Source organism: Lissotriton helveticus, chromosome 1_1 (genome assembly GCF_964261635.1).
Source record: "Lissotriton helveticus chromosome 1_1, aLisHel1.1, whole genome shotgun sequence".
NCBI classification, from domain to species: Eukaryota; Metazoa; Chordata; class Amphibia; order Caudata; family Salamandridae; genus Lissotriton; species Lissotriton helveticus.
The window spans coordinates 972,008,636-972,026,519 of NC_136057.1; the positions used below are offsets into that span (position 1 = coordinate 972,008,636).

The following is a 17,884-nucleotide window of genomic DNA, read 5'->3' on the forward strand; positions in this document are numbered from 1 at the left end:
AATTGTATGCAGAAGTGAAGGGTTGCCTCGCAGATTCCTGCAGTGTTCGGCTTGCAGTGGTCCGTGGTTTCAATGGAAATGTCCCCGTTTTGTGTACATTTCTTGCAGGGGAGGCTGATTGCATCAATACTAGTGGTGAATCCGGGTATCATGTTTGGATGTGTTCGTTGTATTCGGATATTTTCTGTCAACTCGAGTAATCAGCTTGTGACCAGGAAAAAGGAAATCAATGAGATACATAAATTATTCCTCGGGAGCGGGAGTTGTGTGTGTGTGTGTATGTGTGTGTGTGTAAACACACACATATATATATAATAAACACGCAGGTATATAATTTGTCTTTTATTTCCATTGTAAAACAGGCCATGACCCCCCTCCCTAAACTCAACTGTGGTACTAAATCTCATGTTATATATTGTGCACCTGCATATATGGTTTGTGCCGGAGAATTTTATTGTGTTTCTTTTCTTTATTTATTTTTGTAACCATATTTCACTGAAATCAGGATGCAGAGGCTATTGCAATTTGTTCAGCACTGTACAACCACACCGAAGGGATATCTGTGACTATTAGGGGAGTTGTTTCCCTGTGTAGAGTAATAGTTGAATGCAATCTGTGAAGCAACATAGGTGTTTTTCTCCTGCTTCTTTTGCTGAATTGTGATAATAACATCTAATTTGATCTTTGCACCGAAGTAGTAACGTGTGAATGTGTGCTTATTAGTACGGTTAATCTAAATAACATGTTATGTGTTAATGGGCCACATTTATTTTCAAAGCCATGGCATAAACATGGGTGTAACTATGTAAATGATTAACCAAGGGAGCAACTAAACTGGCACTGGCAGCAACTTGAGAGCAGCAATGCATCAGCAAAGCTTTAACCAATAGTGTAGCAAACTGTGAAGGGTGTTAGCAAGCGGAGGAGGGAAGCCTGGCCTCGAGGCGCTTGACTTGTAAATTGTAATCTAAACTGGATGTGGTGAGAAGTGGACGAAAAAGAGGGGCTTACGGTGGCTGTAGGCAACAGATGTGGTGAGGAGGGCAGGTGCAAAGAGTCGCGTCATCACTAGAGCTGCTTCCTCTGCTCTGACGCGGAAACGGGCAGTCAGGTAAGTTTTCTTATTTTAAAAAAATTTACTTTTTAACCCCCGCGCGAGTCCCCCTCCCCCCCCACCCCCCGCCCTCACCCCGCCCGCACCCCCAAGTCCCGTCGTCCCCCGCACCCCCAAGTCCCCCCCCCCTCACCCCGCCCCCCCCCCCCCACGAGTCATAAGGATCGGAATGACTTAGGATGTATTCGTCTTCCAAAATGGTTTGCGAGACTAAAATAGTGGCTGAAGATCACAATTCCATACCGGGGAGCACACAGAAAGATGCCCAGATCGTGTCCTCCTCCCAGATGTGGCCCTTGATGCCAGCAGCTGCCCCGGTCTCCTCGTCCTTTGTCGCCGCTGAAGAGGAGGATGCCAGGACCAAGGACCGGGTTTACATTCGGGAATTTCAGCCCTCGGACCAGGAGGTGGCACGGCGCATCTACGAGGGGATTCTGGAACGGATCCCCAGTACTGCCTTTAGGGGGCTGAAACACGTGCCCCTCATTCAGATCCTATATGCCCTGCTCATAGGTAAACGCACACCCATCTGAGAACGTCAGTACTTTCGTTGCATGGACGAGACACAAGGACAAGAACTGGTGATACCCAATATATCAGATGCCAGGCTGTCTCCCTCGGCCTTAGTATGCATGGTTGTGTCTACGTTTTATGTGTCCATGTTTTCAAATGACGGTCCGTAAAATGCATAATGTGCTCCTGTAAATGTGATCATATCTCATATATGTTAAATTGGAGTGCGTTGAATAAAATTAATTAAGCACATTACTTCAGCCCTTGTGTGCGTTTCCAGTATCGGTTTCTCCGATACTTTAGGTGCAAATGTCCCTTTTTGACCCGCTAGTTTATTAGCAAGGAGCGTAGCTTGACAACCATCGCCTTCTGTTAAAAAGAGGCCAGTGAAGGGGTGTGAAGTGTCACAAAGGTGTGAAGCGCCTGCCCCGGAGGAGGGCTGGCACCATGTGAGCTTGGGGCTCGGAGCCAAACCATGGTGGACCTGGTCGGCTGCCCCAGGAGACACCTCTGCGAGCCCCTACCGCCCCCCGCCCTGCTCTGCTGGGCCCTGCTGCTGCTCTGCGCCCCGGAGAGCTCCGCACTGGCAGACTTCTCAGTTAAGACCCTCTCTGCTTCCCAGCCTGTCGTCACCCAGCCTGCCCTCTCCCAGCCTGCCCTCTCCCAGCCTGCCCTCTCCCAGCCTGCCCTCTCCCAGCCTGCCCTCTCCCAGCCTGCCCTCTCCCAGCCTGCCCTCTCCCAGCCTGCCCTCTCCCAGCCTGCCCTCTCCCAGCCTGCCCTCTCGCAGCCTGCCCTCTCCCAGCCTGCCCTCTCCCAGCCTGCCCTCTCCCAGCCTGCCCTCTCCCAGCCTGCCCTCTCCCAGCCTGCCCTCTCCCAGCCTGCCCTCTCCCAGCCTGCCCTCTCCCAGCCTGCCCTCTCGCAGCCTGCCCTCTCGCAGCCTGCCCTCTCGCAGCCTGCCCTCTCGCAGCCTGTCCTCTCCCAGCCTGTCCACTCCCAGCCTGCCCACTCCCAGCCTGCCCTCTCCCAGCCTGTCCACTTCCAGCCTGCCCTCTCCCAGCCTGTCCCCTCCATGACCTTTCCCAGCCTGTCCTCTCCCAGCGTGTCCACTTCCAGCCTGCCCTCTCCCAACCTGTCCCCTCCCTGCCCTCTCCCAGCCTGCCCTCTCCCAGCCTGTCCTCTCCCAGCCTGCCCACTCCCAGCCTGCCCACTCCCAGCCTGCCCACTCCCAGCCTGCCCACTCCCAGCCTGCCCACTCCCAGCCTGCCCACTCCCAGCCTGCCCACTCCCAGCCTGCCCACTCCCAGCCTGTCCTCTCGCGGCCTGTCCTCTCCCGGCCTGTCCTCTCCCGGCCTGCCCACTCCCAGCCTGTCCCCTCCCTGTCCAGCCTGTCCACTTCCAGCCTGCCCTATCCCAGCCTGTCCCCTCCATGACCTTTCCCAGCCTGTCCTCTCCCAGCTTGTCCACTTCCAGCCTGCCCTCTCCCAACCTGCCCTCTCCCAGCCTGTCCCCTCCCTGCCCTCTCCCAGCCTGCCCTCTCCCAGCCTGTCCCCTCCCTGCCCTCTCCCAGCCTGTCCTCTCCCTGCCTGTTGTCGTGTCCCGGCGGCAGCAGGCAGCAGGCAAGAGCGTGCACTGCGTCCCCGAAGTAACAGCCCTAAAGAAAGCAAGAAGTACACCCCCCTCCCACCAATCCCTGTTAGGTAGTGGAAACTGTCCAAACTGGGGTGCAGACAGCCCCTCTCACCTTTCAGCCTGGTACCACTGCACCAGCCGCACTACTTCCCTACTGACCGTTCTCCACTTCAGCCCCGTCTAAATTACAATTCCTGCTTGTGACCCTTTTGCCTGCTTGTGCTTGTTTTCGTGACCCTGTTGCCTGCTTGTGCCTCCGTGTGCCCCATATTGCCTGCTTGTGCCTCCGTGTGCCCCTGTTGCCTGCTTGTGCCTCCGTTTTCGTGCCCCTGTTGCCTGCTTGTGCTGTGTGGGTGTGTGTGGAAGGCTCTGTGTGGGTGTGTGGAGGGCTCTGTGTGGGGAGCTTTGTGTGGGGAGCTTTGTGTGGCTGTGTGTGTGGGGGGCTCTGTGTGGCTGTGTGTGTGGGGGGCTCTGTGTGGGTGTGTGTGGGGGGGCTCTGTGTGTGTTTGTGTGTGTCATTTGCGAGAGATAAAGCTAGTGGCATTGTAAATGACAATGCCATTTATTTATGTTAAAAAAAAAAAAAAAAAAATAATGTCAAGAGCAATGCCAATAGCTCTAACTTTAACAAAGGCAAAACCATTGCATTGTAAATGCTTGTTTGATAATATTTTCAGGGAAAAACCCAGAGGCTTTCATTTGCAGCCTGTTTTTCCCATTTTTTTGAAAAAAACAAAACTTTCACTATATTTTGGTTAATTTCTGGGACCCCTCCAAGGGACACAAAGGGATGTACAAAAGTTCCCCGGGAAGAGTGATAGAGGGGTGTGTGTGTGCTAGTGAGTGGGGGGAATCCCCTAGTTGGAACTAGAACCCTCACACACCCAGCAAGCTAGGTGTCATGCTTCATCATATGGGCTCTGCTCCTCGTCAGACTGGCGCTGCAATGTCTGACGGGCTCCCGAAACCGGGGCTCTTTATCGGAGATCTTTTGTTCCCGCCATATGGTGCATGTGGGTGAGAGGGCCTGGGGAGTGTGGTCGTGACGTGAGTGTTAAGTTAAAAAAGGTGAGTCAGTCCACATACAGAATTTATTCTCGTAGTAGACTCCCTTGGTTAAAAACAAATGAAGGTGGTGTGGGAGGGGAGAAACAATGACCCCAGTTCTGCTAGGGTCAGAAATACCAAGATGCAGGCTAGTCAGTCCTGCTGCAGTTTGCGAAGCCCTAAACCGGATCCCTGGTGGACCCCTCAGTCTGCTCCCGTGGGACTGGCTGGGGAGGTATAGTACCTCCGGCGTCAGCAGTCCAAACGGTGTCACCTACCCCACGTACAGCGTCTAGGTAATGGCGCAGAGCAGCTGCTTCGCAAACTGCAGCAGGACTGACTAGCCTGCATCTTGGTATTTCTGACTACAATACGGTCACAGACATACCTGCAAGTTTCAACCCTTCACTTTTGTATATATATTTGTCACTAGCATTTTCACAGTGTGGTACGATCTTATTTAGGTCCTGAAGAATTGCCATCAGGCAAGAAACATGTCGACCAATAATTGAGGGTAGCAGTCCAATTGACCCTAGCAGAACTGGGGTCATTGTTTCTCCCCTCCCACACCACCTTCATTTGTTTTTAACCAAGGGAGTCTACTACGAGAATAAATTCTGTATGTGGACTGGCTCACCTTTTTTAACTTAACACTCACGTCACGACCACACTCCCCAGGCCCTCTCACCCACATGCACCATATGGCGGGAACAAAAGATCTCCGATAAAGAGCCCCGGTTTCGGGAGCCCGTCAGACATTGCAGCGCCAGTCTGACGAGGAGCAGAGCCCATATGATGAAGCATGACACCTAGCTTGCTGGGTGTGTGAGGGTTCTAGTTCCAACTAGGGGATTCCCCCCACTCACTAGCACACACACACCCCTCTATCACTCTTCCCGGGGAACTTTTGTACATCCCTTTGTGTCATTAGTCTGTAGGACAAGTACACTGGACCCCGTAAAATATTGTCCTTGCTTAGTTCCCTTCTTGTATTGACCCCTCCAAGGGAATCTACAAACCCTGGGCACCTTTAGAATCCACATGATGTTGGAAGAAAAAGACGCAAATTTGGCGTGGATACCTTATGTGGTCAAAAAGTTACAGGGGCCTAAGCGCGCACTACCCCAAATCGCCAAAAAAATGCTTAGCACAGGGGGGGAAAAGGCCTAGCAGCGAAGGGGTTAAAATAAAGGGCCTCAAAGGGTGGCACCATATGTCCTGTAGCCCTTAGAGGCCTTCCCTGGACACAGTGCCCTAGGTACCTATGGTACCTTTTACAAGAGACTTACATATGGCCAGAGAGTTGCCAATTGGGTTTTGCAACAGTACAGTTTAGGGAAAGAACATAGGCCCTGGATACCTGGTTGGCAGGAACCCAAGGGCACACTCAGTCAAAGTACATTAACAATGCAATTTTCTATTAACATCTCCCCCTCATTCAACTTTAAGGGTATGTTAATATATCGGCCCCCGGGATCAAAAACTACTTTTCTGTCCAGCTTAAACTCTATAATGGAATCTGTAGCTACAGAAACCAGTTTCACAGTTCTCGGTGACCTTAACTTCCACTTAGATCTTGATCACCTAGCTGACTCCGTTGCCCTCACCTCTGACCTAGGCAATCTAGGGTTAAAACAGCTTGTCATGTCCTCCACACACCAAGCAGGCCATATTCTGGACCCCATTTTTTCCAATTTAGAAGGACTCCAAATCACTAACATTCTGCCCATGCAGTGGACAGATCACTTTGCAATTTTTGCGAACATTGCTACTCGCAATGATTATAATAACAGTTCCCAATCGGTTCCTAAACTACCGTTTAAAGACTGGAAAAATATAAATCTAGAAAATTTCAAGTCTACACTCATACAAACTTGCCCAGAGTTCGTTGCCGACCCCAATATAGCTCTCCAGCAATTATATGACTGGATTGGTCAGGCATCCCACCAATCAGCCCCGTCCAAGGAACACTCTAGCAACCGAGCTAAATCCTCCGCTCCTTGGTACAACGACAAACTTAGGACACAAAAACAGATAAACCGCAGCAAGGAGAGAACCTGGAGGAAAGACTATGATGCTGTCAGTAAGTCTGTCTATAGGGAAGCTGTTGCCCTATATAAAAATATGATAGCGCAAGCCAAAAGAGAATATTACACTGACCAAATCGACCAGGCCAGGAATTCTAGTAAACAACTATTCTCCATTACTAAAGCTTTATCAGGTAACTCCCCAGATCTCACGCCTCCCCCGTCACAATCTGTGCGACGCTCTTGCATCTTTTTTCTACACCAAAGTAGATGACATCTACCAAGCATTTTCTTCTAAATCACTTCCGGTCTCCACATCTTCCGTCACCTCCTCCTTAGCTAATGTCTTTCCGTGTTTTCAACCAGTTACCCAGGAGCAAATAAAAAACACACTTCTGACCATTAAATCAGGTTCACCCCTTGACCCCTGCCCCCTATCTGTCCTCGGACCAGCTTTAGAAGTTATCTTACCGGCTCTCACACAGGTCTGCAATCTGATACTGCGGTCAGGCCAATACCCTAATTCGCTCAAAAACACGCTACTAAAGCCTCTGTTAAAAAAACCTTCGCTCGATAAAAATGAGCTGAAAAATTACCGACCAATTGCCAGCTTACCGTTCATTGCAAAGACCATCGAAAAGATCATGAACACCCAGATCTCTGAGTTCATCGAGGTTCACCAGCTCCTGGACGATACGCAGTTTGGGTTCCGAGAATTTCACGGGACCGAGACCGCCCTGATCAAAGCCGCTGATGACATCAGGGATATTAGGGACCAAGGTGGCACTGCCATATTGGTTCTGCTAGACCTATCAGCGGCTTTTGACACGGTCGACCACAACATCTTGGTCGACCGTGTCCAAGGATTTGGCATCTGTCACTCCGCCAAAAACTTAATAGCCTCCTTCCTTGCTAATAGAACGCAGGCGGTCATCCTAGGACCCTTTCAATCAGCACAACTCTCCGCCCCCTGTGGTGTTCCTCAAGGCTCATCCCTCAGTCCGACACTTTTTAACATCTATGTGTCGGACCTAGCTAAGACCATCAAAGCTCATGGGATGAGCCTTACCTCGTACGCCGACGACACCCAACTAGTGTTGGCGATCAAGGGTGACGGAGAGCAAGTAGCTGAAAAATTTAAGAAAGGGCTCCTAGATATAGGAGACTGGATGGAAACAAATTGTTTAAAGCTAAACTCAGAGAAAACTGAGGTGCTTATTTTCGGTCCATTGTCCCCAGCCTGGTCCACCAGTTGGTGGCCAGAGACCTTTGGCACCCCTCCCACACCGACCTCGAAGGTCAGGAATTTGGGGGTTATTTTCGATGATGGACTGAAGTTCATGGATCATGCCAATAAGACAGCATCCACAGCGCACCTAAAACTAAAAATGATTCGCAAAATTCGTCCTTTTCTTCCCGAATCTGCGATTAAGACACTGGTTTCGGCTCTTGTCCTCTCATCCCTGGATTACTGTAACGGTTTATTTCTCAATGCGCAATCTCGAGTCACCACAAAACTTCAAACTATACAGAATGCAGCAGCCCGTCTCATTACCGGCAAAACAAAGTTCGAACCTATTGCCCAAAACATAAAAGACCTTCACTGGCTGACTGTACAAAAAAGGATCCACTTCAAGGCTCTCTGTATAGTCTTCAAATCAGTTAATAATCAAGGACCACATTTTTTAAGAGACAATCATCAACTTTACAAACCGACAAGAGCTTTACGTTCAGCCACTCTTAATCAACTGTCTGTCCCACGCACTAAAACAGTGTCCTGGGGAGACCGTCGCTTTCTGGTGGCGGCCCCCAGACTCTGGAACACTTTGCCTCTTAACATCAGACGAAGTGCTACGCTGTATCAGTTTCGTAAACTCCTGAAAACCTGGCTCTTCTCTCACTAACCTTGCTCAATTGTCAATTCTGTTTATTCTCCTCTCCCACTTCCTTCAATAATGGTTTTTCAGCGCCTTGACGCCTAAGGGTATAAGCAGCGCTTTATAAGTGTCAAAAATAAAATAAATAACAGTTTGGCAAAAAGTCGGGGCAACCATGTAAAAAGGGGCACTTTCCTACAAGAGTCGCATTTTAATCCAGAAAAGTCTTTAAGCTGCAAAGCATTGTTACAGGTAAGTAACCTTTATTTTTTGCAGAGCAAATTTTTCTGGATTCACATTTTGTTAATAGATCATATAGTGGTATTACTTTCTTATGGGAGGCAAACCTGAAGAAGAGGTGTGGTGTCTCAGTACCTTCTGTTCAACTTGTGTCTCTCTAATAGCATGGACATTCACGCAGTCATTTTTGTGAAGGTATGGATAGAGGACCATGCACCAACCATGCACATGTCATTTATTGACATCCATCTATACTACTATAATAAAGGAAGAACTTTCAGCCTTTGAGGCGGGTAAACTCGGGAACCACAGCGCCAATCCACACACCTGATACACCGTTGGAATCGTCAGGGTGTGTAGATGGTTATAGGCTATATTAAAAAAAAAAATGTAAAACGTTATTTAAAAAATTTACAGTAAAACAAAAGTAGTCCCTCCGAAGTAGCGCCGGCCGCGACGTGCGTGCTCACGTCAGGAGCGCAGGGAGGAGCGGCGTCCAGGAGCGCGACGAGGAGCAGCGGACATGGCGCGGGGAGGAGCGGTGACGTGAGGAGCAGCGGACAGGCCAGCGGCGGTGCAAACAGCGGACAGGCTGGAGGAGCGGCGGCTGAGGTAAGGGAGCGGCGGACATGGCGCGGGGGAGGAGCGCTGACGTGAGGAGCAGCGGACAGGCCAGCGGCGGTGCGAGCAGCGGACAGGCGGGAGGAGCGGCGGCTGAGGTAAGGGGACCCATGTCGGGGCAGGCGGGGGACGGGCTGGGCGGGGGCCCGGGCTGCAGGAGAAAGAGAATGATCCTGTGTTTTTATGGTGAAACAGCAATCATTAACACACCTCTAGGCCAAAAAGATTAGCTATGATGTAAGCTTTCCCAGCCAATGTACACTCTCTAGAACGGATTGGTCAGCTGTACACCTCTGCAAAGAAGAACAGACATATTTAAAGCAGTATATCAGCAGCGGACAGGCGGGAAGAGCGGCGGCTGAGGTAAGGGGACCCATGTCGGGGCAGGCGGGGGTCGGGCCGGGCGAGGGGCCGGGCTGCTGGACAATGTCGGGGCAGGCGGGGGTCAGGGAAGCCTGTTACTCCCGGACAACGTCGGGACGGGCTGCTAGTACAAATATAATAAAGAGAGAGCCCAAACCTTTGAGGCGGGTAATCTCAGGAACCACAGCGCCAATCACAACACCCAATACAGCGTTGGAAAGGGCAGTTGCAGCAGAAGGACATAGGCTATGCAGACGGCCACCATATACATTTAAAAGGTAAAAGAACCGTGCCAGCAAAGTAGTCCCTTGTGGGCGTGTCGGCATTGTGCTGTGGGCGTGAGCTGGGGGCGTGACAAGCGCTGGGGGCGTGTGGTACGTTGTGCCCAATATTTCATTGTTTTTTCTTCCCAGGTTCTGTACATTCCGGCTCCGGGTGTCCACCCTGCTCCCTTTTAATACCCTTGCATCCCATAATCATAACCCACCCTTACTCCTTAAAATACCCCAACACCCGTAAACACTAACCCATCTTAACCCTATAAATATACCCTGTACCCCAAACCTAGCCCTGAACTCTATAAATACCACCGTACCTCGAAACCCAAACCTACCCCTGAACCCTAAAAATACCCCCTGTACCCCAAAATCCAAACCTAGTCCTGAACCCTAAAAATACCCCTGTACCCCAAAACCCAAACCTAGCCCTGAACCCTAAAATACCCCTGTACCCCAAAACCCAAACCTAGCCCTGAACCCTTAAAATACCCCTGTACCCCAAAAACCAAACCTACCCCTGAGCCCTAAAAATACCCATGTACCCCAAAACCCAAACCTAGCCCTGAACCATAAAAATAACCCTGTACCCCCAAACCTACCACTGAACCCTAAAATACCCCTGTACCCCGAAACCCAAACCTAGCCCTGAACCCTAAAAATACCCCTGTACCCCCAAACCTAGCCCTGAACTCTAAACATACCCCTGTACCCCAAAAGCCAAACCTACCCCTGAACCCTAAAAATACCCCTATACCCCAAAACCCAAACCTAGCCCTGAACCCTAAAAATTACCCCTGTACCCCAAAACCCATACCTAACCCTAAAACTACCCCTGTACCCCATAACCCAAAACTATATCTGAACCCTTAAAATACCCAAACACCCCAAAACATATACCTCAGTACCCCAAAACATATACCCCTATACCCATACTTACCTTATCCAAACATTAAAAAAAAACATGCTTTTACCATTCATGTATTTACAACAAATTTCGTTGTAAATGTATGCGTGGTAAAGCATATAAAATGTAATACCATGCGTTATAATGGCATTGCGGAGTCATGGTACTTTCGAAATGAAAGTATGCAGAGTGATGGTATGCGGAAAGAAAGTTGCGGAATAATGGGTGTTTACCCTCCCCAGGTAAGTACATTGGTGGCATGGCGGCCCACATCTCCAGCAACATACGCATATTTTTTCACCACCGATTTGAAAAATGCACAGGTCTCTCTCATTGATGGTCAGCACCGACATACACTTTTAGACCCACCTCCCGCCACAAGTTCTAGAATTGCGAACTTTAGAGCTGGGGAGCTACGTTCGAATCTCTGCATCAGCTCAACATCCTGTGATTCCAGGCAAATCGCTTTGTCTCCCCGTGCCTACCACAAATGAATGTGTTCTTCTGTAATCTAAATTGTGCTCATGCCATGTTGTCGAGTTCGCGCTATATAATATTGCAAGGAAAAATAAAGTAGGGAAACTCGAGTTCACACACTACTGAACGCGCACTCTTAAGTGCATCAGCAGTCCACTGTGAATCGGAGCGTTTCACAGGCCTGTCACAGATAAGAAAAGCTATCAAAACGAAATCCTACAAAACAATATACTACTGGCCGGCAGCAATTCATACCCGGACAACGTCGGGACGGGCTGCTAGTTCGCTATAAAGGCCAATGAGTCTCTCTTTTTCCTAGTAGAATGTGCTCTTGATTTGATAGCCAGCATTTTACCTGCTAATCTGTAACAGGTTTGGATGGTTTGTACTGTCCAGCTTGGGATAGAAGCCCCTATGACCAGTGAACTTCAACTTTCCGGTGTTTCTTGCAGATAATCCAATACCAATTTCCATACCTCCATCGTACGTTGTGCCTTTTGTGTCTGTATTTTTGGTTGTTCGAAGAAAGCTGTTAACTGCATAGACTGATTTACATAGAAATGTGGTAATACTTTTGGAATTAACTGTGGATTAGTTATCATGGCTTATCTGTTCTTGAGCATTTGTAAATATGGTTCAGACTAAGCGCTTGCAAGTTGTTTACTCTGTGTAAGGATATGATCATACAAGGAACGCTATTTTCATTTTCAGAAGCTTGAATTTTTCTCTGTGCATTGGTTAGAAGTGAGTCTTCTTTTTTGTCCTTGTATGCCATCAGACTCAGTGGGCGTCACCTGAATGGTGTGCACTGACCATCTGCCATGCGTTATAATGGCATTGCGGAGTCATGGTACTTTCGTAATGAAAGTATGCGGAGTGATGGTATGCGGAAAGAAAGTTGCGGAATAATGTGTGTTTACCCTCCCCAGGTAAGTACATTGGTGGCATTACGGCCCACATCTCCAGCAACATACTCATATTTTTACACCACCGATTTGAAAAAGGCACAGGTCTCTCTCATTGATGGTCAGCACCGACATACACTTTTAGACACACCTCCCGCCACAAGTTATAGAATTGCGAACTTTAGAGCTGGGGAGCTACGTTCTCTCTTTATTATATTAGTATGGATATATATTTTATGGAGAGCAAATAAATTATTTTTCCTGAGGGATATAGATTTAACTGTGGAGTAAAGAAGCCCTACAAAGATCTGCCAGATATTTGCTTGTTCCTCTAATGGCAGATATCGGCCCCATAGATGGACATGGGCATTACTTTTCTCATCATCTGTTTTTAGTAATTCCCAATATCATATAAATACTTCTTTCTTTAATGGCTTGGAGTCTTGAAGCTTCTCCTCAAATTACCAGCTTACCCTGCTTTCCCAACTTTGCCCTGACCTCTAGGAGGCTGACTGTAGGTATTATGCCAAGAAATAGTACCCTTGGTCTCCTCCCCACAGAACCTCCTACGACGTTACTACAGAAATTGCATCCAATTTTCCCAACAACTGATACCAGCCATAATCAATGAAAGGCTCAATTTCTTCTCCAAAAATGGGAGTGTGCCTGGTGAATTCCAAATGGGGCAAACTTTCTTCTTAGTTTCTTCCAACTTAGTCTAGAAGTCTTTGAGGCCCAGGTGAAACTCCCTAATCTCTCTTGTATCTTAGCTAAGCAGTCCTTGAGGAACAAAAGAGGGATGTTATCAATCAAATAGGATAGCTTGGGACGATTTGCCATCTTGACCAATGTGTCCTACCATAAAGTCCTAATGGAAGGTACCCCCACATTGCTAAAAGTTTCTCAATTTCCTTCCTCACTCTATTTAAGTTATACTTCTGCACCCTATCTAACTTGTGCGTTACTGATTCCCAAATACAAAATCTTTGTTTTATAATTCACCTCTGTGCTGTCCTAATTCCATGCCATTACCTCTGTCTTCTCTTTATGCATTCCACCATTTTAAGGGGGTCCTTTATATACAGGATGTTATTGTCTGCATACAGACCAAGCTTAATCTTGTGGTTCTGGGACTCTAAACTCACTATCTCAACATCAGCCCTGAAGGCCTGCGCCAGGGGCTCTTTATAAAAATCAAAAAGTAACTGGAAGAGAGAACAACACTGAAGTGATCCCCTCAAAATGTTAATTCACCTTCCCAGGATCCTGTTGATCAAAATCTGAGCTGATGGTTCTGTATATAGAGCCTGGACTATAGCAATGAACACAGAGTGGAGGCCAAAAATCTCAAAAAACATCCACAGGTACACCCAGCATAGCCTGTTTAACACCTTGGCTGCGTCAAATAGTTACTATAGCCAGTGGATCTATGTTTGCAGTTGCCCTGTCAACTGACAAAATCAATTGAGGAGTAAGATCATACAACTGCTTACCAGGCACATATAACTTCTGGTCCAGGCGCACTACGCTACTCTTCACTATAGAGAGTCTCCAAGCCAAAATTACAGTAAATACCTTATAATCATAATTTAATAAAGAAATAGACCCATACAAAACGATATTCTAAGGATTTTTTTTGGGTTTCAAGAGTAAGGTTATTACTGCTTTGTTCAAGGATGGAAGGATTGCTAAACCACCTGCCAGCAACGCACTAACCAAATCCTTCCATATTGGTACTTTTTCATAGCCTTCTAAAATGTACTTGGAAGAGCATCCTGGCCTGCTGCCTTCCCACTGCAAGTTCTATTAATTAGTGAGATGAGTTCTTCCTCAGTAATATCTTTCAGGAGGTCATGTTGTTCTACCTTCAACTAACCTGGAAGCAGTTTCCCAGCTAACCACTATCTCACATCTGATTTCCTGAAACCACTTACTTCTGAATATAGATCCTCGCAACACTTGAGGAAACACTCATTTATCTATCCATATCTTCTGACTCTTTATCTTCCTCATCCACTATCAGACACTATAAAATTACACCCTCTGTACGCTCATGCCTTCCAGGCTAAAAGCTTGCCACTCCTCATCATACTCAAAACGGGCCAGCTTACTGGCGTGTCCCTTTGCTCTGATCCTATTCTCAACAGCCTGGATAAAGGCTTCAGGTTTCCCAGACAACATCTTCACTGACTCCATTCTCTCTTCTGAGGTGGGCACCAGAAGCTTTTTTTTCAACACCCTGATCTCTTCCTTGAACTTCCTATCCTCCTCATGCAACTTCCTGATTTTAATAAACCCCTGATTGCAAAGAAATAATCGGGCTACTGCCTCATAGGAGTCCTATACTATCATCAAAGATGCGACCTCAGATTAACACTAAAATAACATCTGCTCTCCTCCATAACGCATGCACTGCAACCTAGTCTGGAAGTAATATCCTGCTCATGGTCCAACTGGGATTGGTTTCCATTTCAGGTAAACCTATTCCTAATAGGGTTGCAGAATGATCAGGATAATGGACAAATATATACCCGACCTCCTTGACATTATTCAGCAACGACCTATCCGCCAAAAGGTTTTCAGGCATGGTGGCGCTCCAATATCTATTACTAAAGAATGCACAAATTAAAATCAGGCACGAAGTTCCTCAAGAACATTGTTACTCTGGGAACCCAGCTGCCCGCCTCTTTGACGATCTAAGTAGTGCTACATCGAGACCAACATTGAAATCACCCTCTATTACTAATCGGGCTGGAAAATCCAAAAGGTTTTTACCTAAGTCGCCAAAGGGAGAGGTATCATCACAGTTTGGGCCATAAAAGCTTGTGAATATAAATTTATACTGTCTTAGAGTCAACTTGCCTAGGGACCCATCTTCCCGAGAAATCAGTTTTTAAAATCCACAACATTTATACGAATCTTATTCCTGATAATGCGTGCTACAATCTTGGTAAACATAGTTTGTTTAGATCAGACCACCAGATGAAACCATGCTTGACCATGAAAGAGGCCCTCACACTCCGATCAAGTGAAATGTGTCTTCTGTAGAATTATAATATGGACCAGCCTTTCTTGAAAATACTGACTAATAAACCCTAGTCTCCTTCTAGACTGAAGGCTGTTGATGTTGTATGTCAATATCCTTGTCTCCTTAACCCCTTTACCCATTTTGCCTAGTCTCTACCCACTCATAGTTTACACTGCTGGTTCTTTTACTGAAAAAAATAAAAACGGATAAAAAAGGAGTCTTAAAAGAACTTAGATGGCTACGAGGAGATATAAGTACATTTTTTTCCATTTTTGTTTTTTCCAATTTTCTTCCCTTATTCTCCCCACTCTTTGCCCTCCTGTGGGGAACCCCCACTGGTTCCATAATTGAAGTTTCTTCAATTCAATGGAATTTCTATTTACCTCTTGATCTATCCTCTCCACATTCGCCTCAAGCGTCTCAGTCCTTTCACAGACATCATCCAGCTTTGCCTCCAAGGCGTGACAAACTTCCTGAATTCCCTTTGGATTTGATTCAGATATTGCAATTTCCCTCTGCATTTCCTGACGGAGATCCAAAAGAATCTGTTCAACTGTGTTTGAGACAACTAGGGCATCAACATGGGCATAATCCATTCTCTCCACCTGCTTTGGCGAGGATTCTGCTGCGTCCAGGTGGCCTTCCGTTTTGGGGGCCCTGGTCGGCTAGACCACTTAATGTCCAGCATCTATTCTCCACTGAAACTCCGTATGACACTACAGAGCTACGCACCTCAGATCTGTGACCCTTTCTTTATGAGGTCTAAGGGGGTAGAGGAAAGATTCGCCCCCCAGTACTTCCCAAAACAATTGGCCATGTTACACACCTGGCCCAAATCGATCAGTGGAGGTGTCAGGCTGCATCGGTTTGATCTACAAGATGCCGCTCAGACTCTGATATCTGCCTTACCTCCTGTTTCTGCTGTGCTCCCATAATAGTGGCCATGACCATGCAAGTGCGCGGGCCGGGGGGGAACTTGGGGGCCGGCTGAAGACGGTTGCAAGTTAGTGCTGAGGAGCAAGTGTAGAGCATGAACAGGCCTAAACGGATCGAGTTGAGCAACTGATTTAGAGGGGAAAGGACAGTATAATACATTTGGGTAGCTCAGAGCCTAGGAAATTCATGCCAGTTGGAGGTGTGTGGAGTCTGCATTATGCTGGAGCTGAACAGTGGGCAAGGAAGTTAAAGGAGTGCCTAGCAGGACTAGAGGCAGGAAACAACATCAGATCATTCTCCATTAAAACGTATCCCCTCATTCAATACTTTTTTTTTAAATCATGGGACTAAAGGGTATTCTGAAACTGAATCATTTTAAGAATTAATGGTTGCTAGTCACACCTCCCATTCTGCATCAATTTAATGATATGTAAGTCAGCATCACAAAGGTAGTTTTAGCAAACCTGCCCTTTATGCCTTACCAGAAAAAAGATGGGGTATGAGAAAAAAAAATGCAACATAAAACTTTACTGTGTTAAAAGTAAGCAGAAAACACAATGACATTAATCATTATGTGGGACAAGAATGATTTATTCCCAAGTCACATGAACATCCACTGTATCGCTGATATTTTTTTATTCTGAATAAATAAATAGAACATTTAGCTAACAGATTGCATTTATATAAGCAAGCACCTTCTCCATCCTAATGGACACCAACTCCGTTGCCCATTGCAACTGCTCTCGCAAACCTCCCTGAGGAAAATGGCAACTCTCGAATCCACATATTTATGGATGGACAGGGTATAGGACATGGGGAAGCCTAGCTATCGCGGGTACAAGTAAAGAAACGCATAAACCTAATTATCAGATTAAGCTGGCAGAGAGTGAGTGACCAAACGGAACTTTAAAAACTATTTCAGTGAATTGGGAAAGTTCACTGGCAAAGCGGACTCTGTATTGACGAACAGTAAAATCTGCTTTCATCTATTTGGTTTCTCACAATGCACTCCTTATTGTTTATGCTGATGTTAATCACAACAAAGAAAGTACATTTTCAACCACATACCATTTGTTGAGGAACCAGTTGTAAGACAAGTTATCCTTGATGAAGGAAAAAGAAACAAAGCATGGAGATTTATAGGTTCATCCGTGCCCAGGGCTGCAAAGATTGAAAAACAGGTCATTATTAAAGTTCACAAAATATTACAATACCACTTCTATTTTTGTCATAGGCTTCACCTTGGTTAGGTTTCAAAACTGTAGATGTAATCAAAATCAGAGATCCCTGATCCCTTAGGGATTTGATGATGACCTAAACAAAAAGAGAAAATGTAAGTAATTTTGCAGCTATAGGCGTTTTTTTTCTTTCAAACTATATTAAAGAAAGAAAGACAGTGACTGGTGTGAAAAAACCGATACATAAGGGGATGATGGACGGAGCGTTTGAGCAAATCAAACACTCACCCCCAGTCAACTGATCTGGATTTAATCCATCACCATTCTTTAGCTCACTCCGCCACCCCAGTTCAGACATGGCCATATGCAAATCAGTCTGACCCTGTGCCTCATGGGAACAGTCAAGCCCGAACTGCCAAAGCCATGTCTTCCCTGGACTAGTGTGAAAAAAGGCTGTGTATTCTTGGTTGACAAAGCTATGCCAGAATGTTGACCACTTGAAAGCTTTGCGTTTGATCATTTGAAAAGGACGATATTAACCATTTGCCAGACACTGACTTCTCAAACACATAGGTCTTGGTATCAATGGTTAACACAATGGTTCTTAAACTCATGTACGGCTCTCAAACAGATACATCCCCAAATTAACAAAGAACTCTAAATTTTTATTTTAATAATAATAATAAACGTTATTGACAGTAAATAATAAATTAATCTGCAAAGGTAGAAATAACCTCTAACATAGTA

General features: G+C 46.7%; 1 protein-coding gene across 4 annotated transcripts in view; it reads right to left on the bottom strand.

Annotated features, from left to right (window-relative positions):
- Nucleotides 1-17,884, bottom strand: part of TASOR2 (transcription activation suppressor family member 2) — a 1,020,110-nt gene that overhangs the window by 736,338 nt on the left and 265,888 nt on the right. For all 4 annotated transcript variants that reach the window (XM_078677333.1, XM_078677324.1, XM_078677320.1 and 1 more), the window contains exons 12-13: nucleotides 17,201-17,273; nucleotides 17,028-17,120 (exon numbers count right to left, since the gene is read on the bottom strand). In XM_078677333.1, coding sequence (XP_078533459.1) covers nucleotides 17,028-17,120; nucleotides 17,201-17,273 — 166 coding nt within the window. The remainder of the gene's footprint in view (nucleotides 1-17,027; nucleotides 17,121-17,200; nucleotides 17,274-17,884) is intronic.